Source organism: Malus domestica, chromosome 04 (genome assembly GCF_042453785.1).
Source record: "Malus domestica chromosome 04, GDT2T_hap1".
Lineage (NCBI taxonomy): Eukaryota > Viridiplantae > Streptophyta > Magnoliopsida > Rosales > Rosaceae > Malus > Malus domestica.
Genome location: NC_091664.1, coordinates 7,943,090 through 7,955,144, shown reverse-complemented (window position 1 = coordinate 7,955,144; position 12,055 = coordinate 7,943,090). Strand labels below are relative to the sequence as shown.

The 12,055-nt window shown below is 36.4% G+C and overlaps 2 protein-coding genes across 2 annotated transcripts; one reads left to right on the top strand and one right to left on the bottom strand.

Moving 5' to 3' along the window:
* Positions 1-294: 294 nt before the first annotated feature.
* Positions 295-5,645, top strand: LOC103432996 (uncharacterized). The gene is made up of 12 exons (XM_008371214.4): positions 295-666; positions 1,778-1,862; positions 2,212-2,263; positions 2,352-2,372; positions 2,462-2,515; positions 3,196-3,246; positions 3,654-3,716; positions 4,345-4,410; positions 4,529-4,567; positions 4,698-4,820; positions 4,934-5,026; positions 5,106-5,645. Exons 1-12 carry the CDS (start codon positions 585-587, stop codon positions 5,436-5,438), a joined length of 1,062 nt encoding a protein of 353 aa, XP_008369436.2. The 5' UTR covers positions 295-584; the 3' UTR covers positions 5,439-5,645.
* Positions 5,646-6,338: 693 nt separating this feature from the next.
* On the bottom strand, positions 6,339-9,781 carry LOC103432998 (phosphatidylglycerophosphate phosphatase PTPMT1). The gene is made up of 6 exons (XM_008371215.4): positions 8,924-9,781; positions 8,414-8,536; positions 7,973-8,066; positions 7,372-7,454; positions 7,207-7,296; positions 6,339-6,942 (listed from the first exon to the last, which is right to left on the bottom strand). Exons 1-6 carry the CDS (start codon positions 9,143-9,145, stop codon positions 6,553-6,555), a joined length of 1,002 nt encoding a protein of 333 aa, XP_008369437.2. The 5' UTR covers positions 9,146-9,781; the 3' UTR covers positions 6,339-6,552.
* Between the last annotated feature and the right edge of the window lie 2,274 nt (positions 9,782-12,055).

Below are 12,055 nucleotides of genomic sequence, written 5' to 3'. Positions count from 1 at the left end.
ATAATAATGATGTACCAATTTCATGCAAGTTGATGCTTCTACAAGGGATAAAATCTTAATTTTCCTCCTTTATAATACAGCATTTGTAAAAATTGCTGACATGACTAAGACCATACAGCAACATACAAAAACTGTAACGAGGATGCTTTTTGAATCCTTCAATCACATTTGTTCATCGTACGGTCAGTTTTCGTAAAATACTGTTTATATTTAATTTTAAATAAAAAATTTACAATAATTTTTAACTGTACGATATACGATGAACAAATGTGATTAGAAGATTTCGAAATCCTCAAAGGGGATGCGAATCCTTATTCCAAAAACTGCACCTCCCACTCCTCGGGGCTGACAGTCTGACGACGCAAATCACCAATTAGCTAATAGTAATATCCTCAATAAATTCCGTCGAAGCAAAAGGCAACGCAATTACTTGTGCCTCCATGTTTAGAGCTTCTTTATCCACCAATCACACACCACCTACCACCATTACTATTACCATAAACGAATATTAAATATCTTATTAATTTTTTATATAAAAAAAAAAAGAAGAAAGAATTTTTAGAGACCGCAATCCAGAAGAGAAGATGATGGAGTTGGTCGTCGTCTTCATCGTGGCTTTGATATCCATCCCAACTTCACTTTCCGTACCCTTCATAGTCCTCCATGGTAATTTCCTGCTCTCTCTGTTTCATACTTGTCAATTTTCCTTTCAAAGAAATTATTCATATTTTGTTTGATAAATCTGTTTCTGTATCTGTGTTTTGCTTAATTTTTTTTCTGGGTTTTTGATATATTGTTATTTTCTGGACAAAAGTTGATTAATTTATGGTATTGATGCTAAATATGGTGGGTTGCTGTAATTTGCTGTATCAGAGAAAGGTCTTTAGAACTAATAGGAACTTGATGATGACCATTTTCCTGAAGATGTTCAATTAGATACTAATATCCAAATGACAGCATGTGCAATGCATGGAGTCATGGCCTTAATCTAAATCTGGAAGAAATTTTCTCAAAGTTCTATTTTTTGCATTTTCTGTGTGGTTGAAAAAAAAAATACATATAAAATAACTGTCTTTAATTAATTAAACCGTTACATGAAGATTGTAGATCAAAGAATTAAACCACAATTTTCGGTTCACCCGCCCGAGGAACATAATTCAGCAGATAGATATTTAAACTTTTCCTCTCTGTAGCATGAACCAAATAGGTTCTTTTTGCAGTTAATCACCAAGAAAAACCGCTGAGAAAAATACAAAACAAAATAACAATGGAGCCAAAAAAGATAAAAAAACTGCAGCTGGATAGTTATCACCATATTGCTTGCCTCATCTAACGGCAGCAGACTAATTCGAATTACAGGCAAAATGAACCCCATGTGCTTTTTTGAAGCATTTACTCTGGTTTTACTAAACATTTTTTTGAACCTTACTATTAGCTAATTACATTCAATAAACTCTGCATTATCTAATGTATTAATTCAGTCTTGGAATTGTGCAAGTTTTCTGTGTTGTATGTTCAAAATTTTTTGTGACATTTCTATCGATGCCTAGTTTCCTTTGAATTTGGTCAATCTGATAGCAGTTAAGTGTTTTTAGTTGGATTTTGAACATCATCCATTGTAGTTCTTCTTTTAGTTTCCGTTTATATATTGGACTGATCTTTCTTTCCTGGAGTTTGTTAACTTTGATCAGTGAAACGAAGATTCATCTCTTCTCTCACCATTCTTTATTATTGCATTCATATGCTCTTTCTGCATTCTAATGCTTCATCATGACAGGCATTGGAGACCAGTGCTCTAACAAAGGAGTTAAACAGTTTACCGAGAAACTGAGCAACTTTTCTGGTGTTGAAGGATATTGCATGTATGGTCCATTATTTTCTTCTCAAGTCTGTCTACTTATTCCCATACCTATATGTTATCCTTTGAGAGCTCATTGCGTATACTTCATTCATCACATTGCTTTTAACAACTTTATATCAAATTCTGATTCTAAGATTTATTTTAACATATGGTGTGGCCTTCTTGAGTTTATAGAACAATATGATAAGATACAACCTGATTGTTTAAAAGACTCTTGGTGATGTGTAACTGAGAAGTCTGCCCTTTGGTTTCTTACACTTTTTTTTTTTTTTCAATTTTCGGGGAGCAATGTAGTGTGTAGTGTACTTTTACCATGTGTAATAGTATTGCTTGGATTTACCTTCCTGCAGAGAAATTGGTGATGGAACGTGGGATTCCTGGTTTTTGCCTCTTGAGGAACAGGTAAAATCTAAAAAAGCAATGCTTGTCATTTTATTTATAATTCTATGAATTCCACTTGTACTCTGACTTTTTTTCTACGTGTTTGCAGACCAGAATCGTTTGTGATAAGGTGGTGAAGTTTTCCTTGTTACTGTATATTGTTGGTCTGGCTTTTGAAGTTTCTGTGACTTTTGACTTTGTTCCCTACTACAACCACAGGTTAAAGAAAAGGAAGAACTGAGACAAGGTTATAACATTGTTGGTCTCTCCCAGGTATTATTAAGCTTGGATCTTTCTGTTTTCACGTGTATTTAGTAAATTAGATTTTTGTTCAGCTCAGCTTAACTCCACACATTATGTCACCATGATCGGAATTACTTCTTGACATCCTTCCTCACCATTTCACTTAGTAAGCACATATCATCACATGTTTTCTTGCCTCATTCACCTAACCGGTCCTTTTTTATGTATTTTGAATTTGAATCAAAGCACTCCTTATAGGTGATATCATTCTCCATCTTCACCCTAATGATTCTTGGCTTCTATGACTCTGTATTTTAGAACATTTGTCATTGTTCTGGCCATCAGTGTAGCTGTCGTTATGTTTCAATGTTGTCCTTATTAGATGCCATTTTATTCCCAAGTTTAGCTACTGACTCGTGGCTTTGTTGATATATATGGGATGATCTGCTGTTGCATCATCTTTTCTTCCTTTTTCCTTTTGTTGTTCTGATGGTGGTAGTTTTCATTGTGGATATGCAATTTTATTTATATTGTGTAGCTTTCGTTGTCATTTCATCTGCGACAAGTTTTTCATCATGTCACATTCTTTTTCAATCCCCCAATGCTTATGAATAGATTAATGAATTAATGCTTATAATGTTGAGTTTTGATGCTCAAGTAACTCTGGTCATTCGGTTCTTTCTCATAACTTTTTCTTTTTAATTTGACAGGGCAATTTGATAGGCCGAGGTGTGGTAGAATTTTGTGTCGATGGACCCCCTGTAAGATTCAATTTAACTAACTCTGCTAATATCATCTTTCCTCTACTGCTTTTCAACGGACTACATGTATTGTTATTAAATTTAAAATTGAATTTCAGTTATCATACATGTATCCAACTCTTTGAAAATGCATGAGGAATGAGGTTATAAGTTCTTCTAAGATTTTTTTATATTATTTTGGTGACATAATAGCTGTTAGGATTATTTCTTGTCTCAGAGAAATCTTTAGTCACATTTTTCTGTGATGTGGTTTATAGGCGAATGCTTTATTAGGTTTAGAGATCTTTCTTCCTTTTCATTGTTTCGTTGGTTCAATGCGCATTTCTTACACAGGTTGATGTTTCATTTCATAACAGATGCGGATTTGACAATACGAAAATCCTTGTTTTTGCCATTATTGATTACAGGTCAAGAACTTTGTCTCTTTAGGAGGACCTCATGCGGGTACTGCTTCTGTGCCTCTTTGTGGTGTAAGTATCATACTATCATCATGGAATTTTAATCCCTCCCTATCCAAATGCTTTTGTCTTGCTGAAAAAGCTTCTGGTGAAGAAGAGTGTACATGTATATATTAACAATTGAATTCACAGAGTGTAGAATCCCACAGTGCTTAAAATTACCATCCTAGTATGGTATATGAGCTTGATGTTTCCTCTTCCCAATAGAGCGCTTCTCATCCGAAAGAACCAGATATATATGGGAAAGTTTATGATTTTATGCAGGAGAGGATTAGCACTTTCGGCAGTGCTTTATTGTAAATGGTTGCAGCAAACAGCATTTCCTACGTCATTCATTCAATTACATAACATGAGAATATTTTGAAAGCATTTTGTATAATAATACATCTAAGAGTGAAATCTTCCATACAAAGACTGCATTGTTATTCTGGTCATTTACCTACTTTGCTGATTCCCGTGGCGTATTTATATATTTATGAGATTTTTGAAGAACTTTATTGTTTATAGCATAATGTCTCAAATTATAATAGTCATAAGGTATTAACTATCGAGGAACACTTCAAACGTGGTTGGAAATACTCTGTGACCTATTTGGGACATGTTAATAATGCTAAAGGGCTTTGTTTTTGTGCCTCTGCAGTCTGGTATATTCTGCATCATTGTGAATAAGCTACTCAAATCAGAGATCTACACAGACTATATTCAAGTATGCATCTCATTCTGCTGGTTCTTTCTTCTTGTCTCTATTACGGTGTCAACTTTCGCTCTCCTAGGTATATTTCCGATGAGGCCTGACCATCTTGATTGTGATTCTGAAAATGTAGGAACACCTGGCTCCCAGCGGTTATCTTAAATTACCAAATGTGAGTGGCTGGAAATGAAACATTCGATACATCTAATGAGATGTTGTTTACCACATTGTTCACCTACGGTTTTTACTCAGTTTTATGATAGCTGTAAGCATAAGCATCCTGATCAACTATTTGTTTCCAGGCAATGTCTGAATATTTAGGAAAATGCAAGTTTCTTCCGAAGCTTAACAACGAACTCCCTGATGAGAGAAACTCCACTTACAAGGAAAGGTTTAGTAGCTTACAGAACCTGGTGCTTATCATGGTAAGTTGGGAAATATGTATGTCTTTGTGGTAACATTTCTTTAGATTCCTCGGAATATTAATTAGCCAATTAACCATATGTATTCTTTCCATACTAATTTTGTATTTCTGCAGTTTGAGCATGACACTGTTTTGATACCGAAAGAGACCTCGTGGTTTGGATATTACCAAGATGACAGCTTCAAATCGATTTTAAGTCCACAGCAGGTAATACCAATTAGTGTTAAAAGATCTGATGCATTAGAAGATTTGCATTTATGAATTAAACGCTTTCACTTTTATGCAGACCGATCTGTATACTGAGGACTGGATCGGTTTGAGAACCTTGGACGAAGCTGGGAGGGTCAAGTACATTAGCGTTGCAGGAGGTCATCTCGGAATCTCCACCAGCGACATGAAGAAGCACGTAGTGCCCTACTTGCAAGATTCAGCATCAAGGACGATTGGAAACAAGGAAGCCAGTCACACCAGGAGGGCAAGTGGGGAGTTTGATGAGAGAGCAACAACTGAAGTTGTACTGGAAGGATCGTCATCGTACAGGTGGCCCTTACCGGTCAAGAATTTCTTCAGTGAACTTCTTGGCCTCACAGAGGACAAGTCACTGCATCATCAGCCTTGATTAAGTTTTATCGCTTGGTGAACTGAAACTTTTAAATCAAAAGTTAAACTGGTGGTTTGTGGGTGGGGATGATTTATTTGTACAAATATTGCAGTTTATTCCACGCCTATGTGACTGAAGCCCTGCCAATACATGGTTATATTATTCTGTACCAGATTTATTCAAGGACTTGTATCTTGGTAAATAAAATTGCGTTTAGCATAAAAAGTAGTAGGGTGAACTGTCAATTTAATCCATAAATTATCATCTGAGTAAAATTTAGGTCTTTAAACTATTTTTTTTTTCAAAAAAACCAGTCATTAAATTATAAAAATCAGTCAATTATATTTCTAATATTATATTCGAAGTTACTATATTCGAGTTTCCTTCAATTTAAGTCACGTTACTTGCATGTGAATGTGATAGACATTGGAGGGTAGATTGGTAATTTCATCATAAAGAATAGTGTATTGAGTTAATTTTGAAGGGTAAATTATACATTACATTTGCAACTCATATGAAATGTTTAAGGGATTATAGACACGAAAATAACAGTATTACACACTAAAGTGTAATGCTCAACTTATATGAATTTAGGAGCTTATTTTACTGAAAAAAAAATAATTCAGGAACCTAATTTTCAATGAGACGATAATTCATGAACTAAATCGACACTTCACCCTAAAATATATATCTCAGTATCCCGCATATACAATGTTCATCTAAGCTACTCGAGTTACAAACCTCTTACGTTATTTATTCATCTTTCTTCCAAGCGTTTTTACGTACTATTCTAAATTTGGTTAACAAATAAATAATTTGTTTATTTGAATACGGAGAGAGTGATGGTATGTTCTGTATCTACAGCAGCAGAATACAAGAGAGATCACTTTCCAGTGAATTTTATGCATCACTCTGTAATTGAACCAAAATGCTAAACTTTCTTTCATTCCGATTCAAGATAAAAGTAGACTCAATTTACAGGGGGGCGAAAAACACAGTTTAGTGCTGCCTACGTACCATTATTTGATTTTCTGTACGAGCACGAAATACATTATTTGACTTTCTGTATGTGCACGAAATAAAAGAGAAGATCGCTTAGCAAACAACTTATATGCATACTCTCTGGCTTTCCTCAGTAGACTTGTATATCCACACTAATGCTGCCCAGACGATCAGCGCTCATCGAGCAGCTGCTTTCCCTGTCCATATTCTCTCCTGTGATCTTCTGGTGGGCACCGCAGCCGAGCCACATACATGAGATTCTTGCAAGAGCTGCCTGACCAGCAACTCGCACCCGATAAACCACATTTAAGTCTGCCCAAATCTCACTTCCCACAGCACCAGACTGGAAATTCGCATCATATCCTTCAAGATCTGATTCTGTTACTACTACCACAGAGCCTTCATCAAATGCGGCTAGATTGTGCGAGGAAGTAGATTGCAGCGGTTTCACCACCAGATCTGGCATGCGGCTGTAAACAAAAGCTTTCTTCACCACTAAATAGTAGTACTCCTGGACAGCCTGAAAACGAACCATCAAATAGGAGATCAAGATAAGTCAAATTCAAGGGTACAACTAGATCATGCCACAGGTCAGTGTAAATCTAGATTATAGTATTATAGGCAAATTGTTCACATACTGATATTGGTAAACAGAAATGTAAATACAATTTTCTCACTGCACCAACTTCCAAGCAGGACAACCAAAAGAAAAAAGCATCAAACAGCACGGAGAAAAATCAAGCCACAATGCCAGTGCAAATCACATATAAGTTGGACAAGTTACCTGCCACTGAGCAGAGGCTAAAAGCACCCTTGGCCGAATCGACTTCAGGTATTCATAAGCAGATTCAGGTGTCATCTGCTTGTGATGGACCTATATAAAAATAAAAGATCAGTAAAGCTGGCAATCCTCAAAGAGTTATTTGTGATTTCAGAGCCTAGTACTGACCAGGTAACAGATAACAATGGTTGTGCTACGCCCCCGCCCAGCTTTACAGTGAACATAAGTTGTCCATCCACTTAATGCATTTTCTTCATGACAAAAACCAAATGCAAAAAACAAAATGAAATAATCAGATAACAGTCTTCTCCGAAGAAAAAACATTTACACAAAAATGACAATTTCAATCCCACGATATATATAATGACTTCACACTAAACTCCCAGTCCTTAATGACACAAATCAAATATTTTTTTTTACCCATAAGATTAAAATTTCAACACCACCACCAAGCAGCTTAAAATTGACCAAAATCATCTTTTTAAGTTTCTAAAATTCCATCCGATAAAAAAAGAGGCAGGTTAGATGGTCCATAATTTCTAAGCATCATAACTTATCTACACTGGAAAAATCTAGGACAGCCTCACAATTGTACCCTTGCATATCAGAGCGATGCTGGACAATTTGTTTCAGCTTTGAAAGTTTCCAAACATGTCATGAGTATCTAACCAAGATCAGAATATGCCATAGTTATGTGCCTTGTTTGTGCCAAGTCATGCAATATCAGATGCCTTCCAATATGAGCAAATCAAGTTGCAAGAATGCTTACCATGAATGAAGTCTACAGCACGACATGCATCGCTGAGTGATGGTGCAAAGCAGTAATCTCTTGTAGGAATCACCAGATGGTTAATGCCGTGAGACTGCCAAAAATTTAATAGAAACACATAAAACTACTGGGAAATAGGGAATGCCCCCAACATAAAGTACAAGAAAATAAAGGAAGTTTTGGTCCGGTACAGCCAAGAACCAAGTCATGTTTAGTCAAATTAAATTTACATATGAATACAAAACAATATTACTGAAAAAGACCAGTTAATCTGTCAGTATTAAATATGTCATACAAAAAACAGATATCCTCACAAACAGCAACAGCATTTCATCAGAGAGAAAAATGCATCAACTAATCTCCAAAAGCAAGTGAACTCTCACAATACAACTCTCAAGAAGGATACTTTGGTGTAATACGACTACAAGGAAAACCACTAACATGATAAAGAGATGTTGGAACCAAAGTCTCGTACGGCTCATTAAGTGTGATGACTCCACCAACTCCAACCTCCTTTAAGCGGGGTACGTCAGTAGGGAATGGAACTGCACCTAACAACACAAACTGAAAAAGAAAAAAAAAATTATTAGAATTTAGACAGAAAAAAATCAACACTAGGTCATATCGCAGAACAAAAAGGCACATGTGGAAGTGAAGAATAATCAAACAAAACAATTTTTTCGTCTACGACTCTACGTTACATCAACTATCAGCTAAGAAAAGAATTCAAGCTAACATTACCACACACAAAGAATCAAACCCCATTCATGAATTACATTGAGATAAGTTCACACGGGCATAAGTACTCGTAAGCTATCGAAATTCACAATCTAAATCAAACCCTACACATAAACATTACATACTACACAAGCGAACCCAATCTATACACATTGTAGATATACAAGAGAAATAAATAAATAAAAAACTAGAACAATAAAATGATATTTGTACCTCATCAACCTTATCCCACCACCGAAACTCAGCCTGCAGCTTGTTCCTAATGACATTGTAAAGCAGAGTCGGGTAAAACAGCGCACGAGCTCCTGCCCCGATCAAAACCCGCTTCGCATCCAACGGTGTGATGCTCCTGCAATCAAAATCCCTATTTCCAGGGGACAAATTCCCTTCTTCCCCACTTCCAACTTCCCCTCCTTTCAACTCCTCAATATACATAGCCTCAGATTCAAACCCGACACAATCGATCACAATTACAACACAAATTCAACAGATAACCCGAAATTTCCCCCAATATTTACATACAAACAACCATTTACACAATTATCCCCATAAAAAACAAAAACCCTAAACTTTTTTTTCTTTTATGTACCAAAGAAATTACAGAATCATGCGAGAAAACCTAAGAATTTCTGCAACAGTGAGAGGAACAAAGGATCGGGAGCAAATTCGATTTATAAAAGGAGAAACTGCAAAGCATGGAAAAGCTCGCAACCATAATTTACGAAAAGGGGACGATCGGAGAGTAAAGGTAGAGACGATGAAGACGATGAGGGATGCGATCAAGGATCGATGAAATCTGGGGAGAATCAATTGGGAATTGGGAATATGGGGGAACCCTTAACCCTAAAAAACAAGAACTTGCTTCAGGGAGAGGATAGGCTGAGATTCTACTCCACCTTTTGCTCAACAAACTCTGAAAGCGGACGAACGGGAGAGAGAGAGAGAGAGAGAGAGAGAGAGAGAGGAAGGGTGTGGAAGGGTGTGGAAGGAGACGGAGGGAAGGGATAGAGTCACGGTGGTCATTAAGGAGGGAGTTTGAAAAACGTGAGTGGGGGACACGTGGTGGGATTTGAGGGATTCGGGACCGTTTTATTTTATCGTTTTAAAGGGCTGGCCGACAAGGAACTGGATCCCCGATCAAAAGAATCTAATCCAACTAATCAATAAATCTGAATTATTGAAATTTGATCAAACGGTTACGATTATTATAATTTTTAAAGACTCCTCTATTTATAGCAGTAAGATCAAATTTCAATGGTTTGGATTCATTGATTAGTGGACTTAGATCCCTTGGATCTGGAGGGGATCCTGTTCCGGCCACCAAGTAATATAATTGGAATTATGATGTGATTATTTTTTATGATTAACGTTAAAAAGATTAAGTTTTGTAAATTAAATTATATGAAAATTGAGAATTGAATATTTACGTAACCGTTGATTAACTTATTTATTTTCACACATCAAATAGTTTACAAATTTAGTCTACAAACTGCAATTCAAATACTTATGATGAAGTCCGTTAGATTTTAAGTTTAAAATTGAAAGTTTCGTTAATTTTTAGCATGTGAGATTTAGACGTGTTCATACTCAACTTGAAAAATAAAGGAAAAAAAAATCATTCAGTCTCCTATTCAAACACGAACCAAATTTCTTTAATTTCAACCAACGATTTCAATTTGAAGATTAAGATACCTATGATGAAGTTTGTTAGAATTTAGGTTTAAAATCGAAAGTTTTATTAATTTTTAGCATGTGAGATTTAGATATGTTCATACTCAACATGAAAAAGAAAGGAAAAAGAAAATCATTCAGTCTTCTATTCAAACACGAACCAAATTTCTTCAATTTCAATCGACGATTTCAATTTGCCCTCGTCTCACGAAAATTTGTAAATTTTTTTGCTTTGAAAGGTCATCTAACATATACTGATTAGAATTTTCAATATACGAAAAATGTAATGAATTGAGAAATTTGAACCTTCAAATGTTAAATCTTTCTAGGTTTGCACATAGAAATAAGTTTATGGTCACATTTACATGATGAGATCTTTAAACTCAAATATTCTTTATTAGGTGAGATTATATTTAAATGTTACTGTTGACCCTAAAAACTACTAAGCCTACGTGGCGCGCAGGCCGAGTAATTAATAAGCTAACTACGTCCTTTGGTTGTGTGTGGGGCGTGCCAACTCGTAGGCCGAGTTTGGCTGGGGAGTAAAATATGTTAATGTGGCATTGGGCGCACTGTTGACTTCTCGATCTTGCGACTGTGGCCGAGGAAGGAACACGTCTCGGCCTTCATGTTCTATAGTCTGAAGACAAGGCTGCTAGTTTCTTCAAAGTTCACAAATCGTTGGCACTAGGTTCGGTCACTATAATTATATTCGTGAGAGTATAATTACGCCGAACTGGTGCCATATTGTACGTACACAAATACTCGAAAGAGATGAATGTCTTGATTGTAAATGTCGTTCAACCATTGGAATGCCGAACTTGAAAATGTACTTGCGAGTATCCAATCATAAAATAAAACTCGGTTTCAATGTGCTGGGCCTAGTAAATTGATAAAACCTCATTTCGCCGAGAAGGTTGATGAGATGACCTCTACCAACAAGGACTCGAAAATCCTTGTTGACCGAGACTTGGATAAATATCCAGTCGGTCTCGAAGCAGTGATGTCTATCCAAACTGAAGGTGGTCCTCGATCGGCTGATTCTACGGCTCCGGTGTTGTCTATCCAAATTGAAGAAGTCACCGGTTGCCTTCACAGTGCTGTCTATCCAAACTGAAGATGTGTTCGTGAAAAGAAAGGGGGAGAGGAAAAAATCTCAGGGTTATTGAGAAGCTTTGTGCAGGGCAATTTGTGTGTTGATTTGAAGGGGCTTTGAATGATGCACTCCCTTCTCTATTTATAGGAGCGAACCCCCTTATGGCCGAACTATAAATTCTTGGATTAGAACTTCTCAACCCAATCTGATCAGGTTTCGCCCAATCGTAACCCCTATAGGACTTTGAACCAAGCTCCTTAACGAACCAGATTCATCCCCTAATTCTAAACATCCTTAGCTTTAAGACTCATTGTTGCACTAGGGTTCGACTACCTCACCCTTATCTAAACCAATCCTCTTCATAATAGGATTCGGCCAACCTTGACTGGACAGCCCATGACAAGATTCTAGATGAATGTTATTGGACCGAGAATGACTCTAAGCTCGGCCCAAAATTTTATTTTGGGCCCAAACAGTTACCTAACTGAAATTACATAAAAGAATGGAATAAGATCTTATTCAAATCCTCTTTGTGAAGATCCTACGGATCAGTTCATCATATCTATTCATCAGTCATC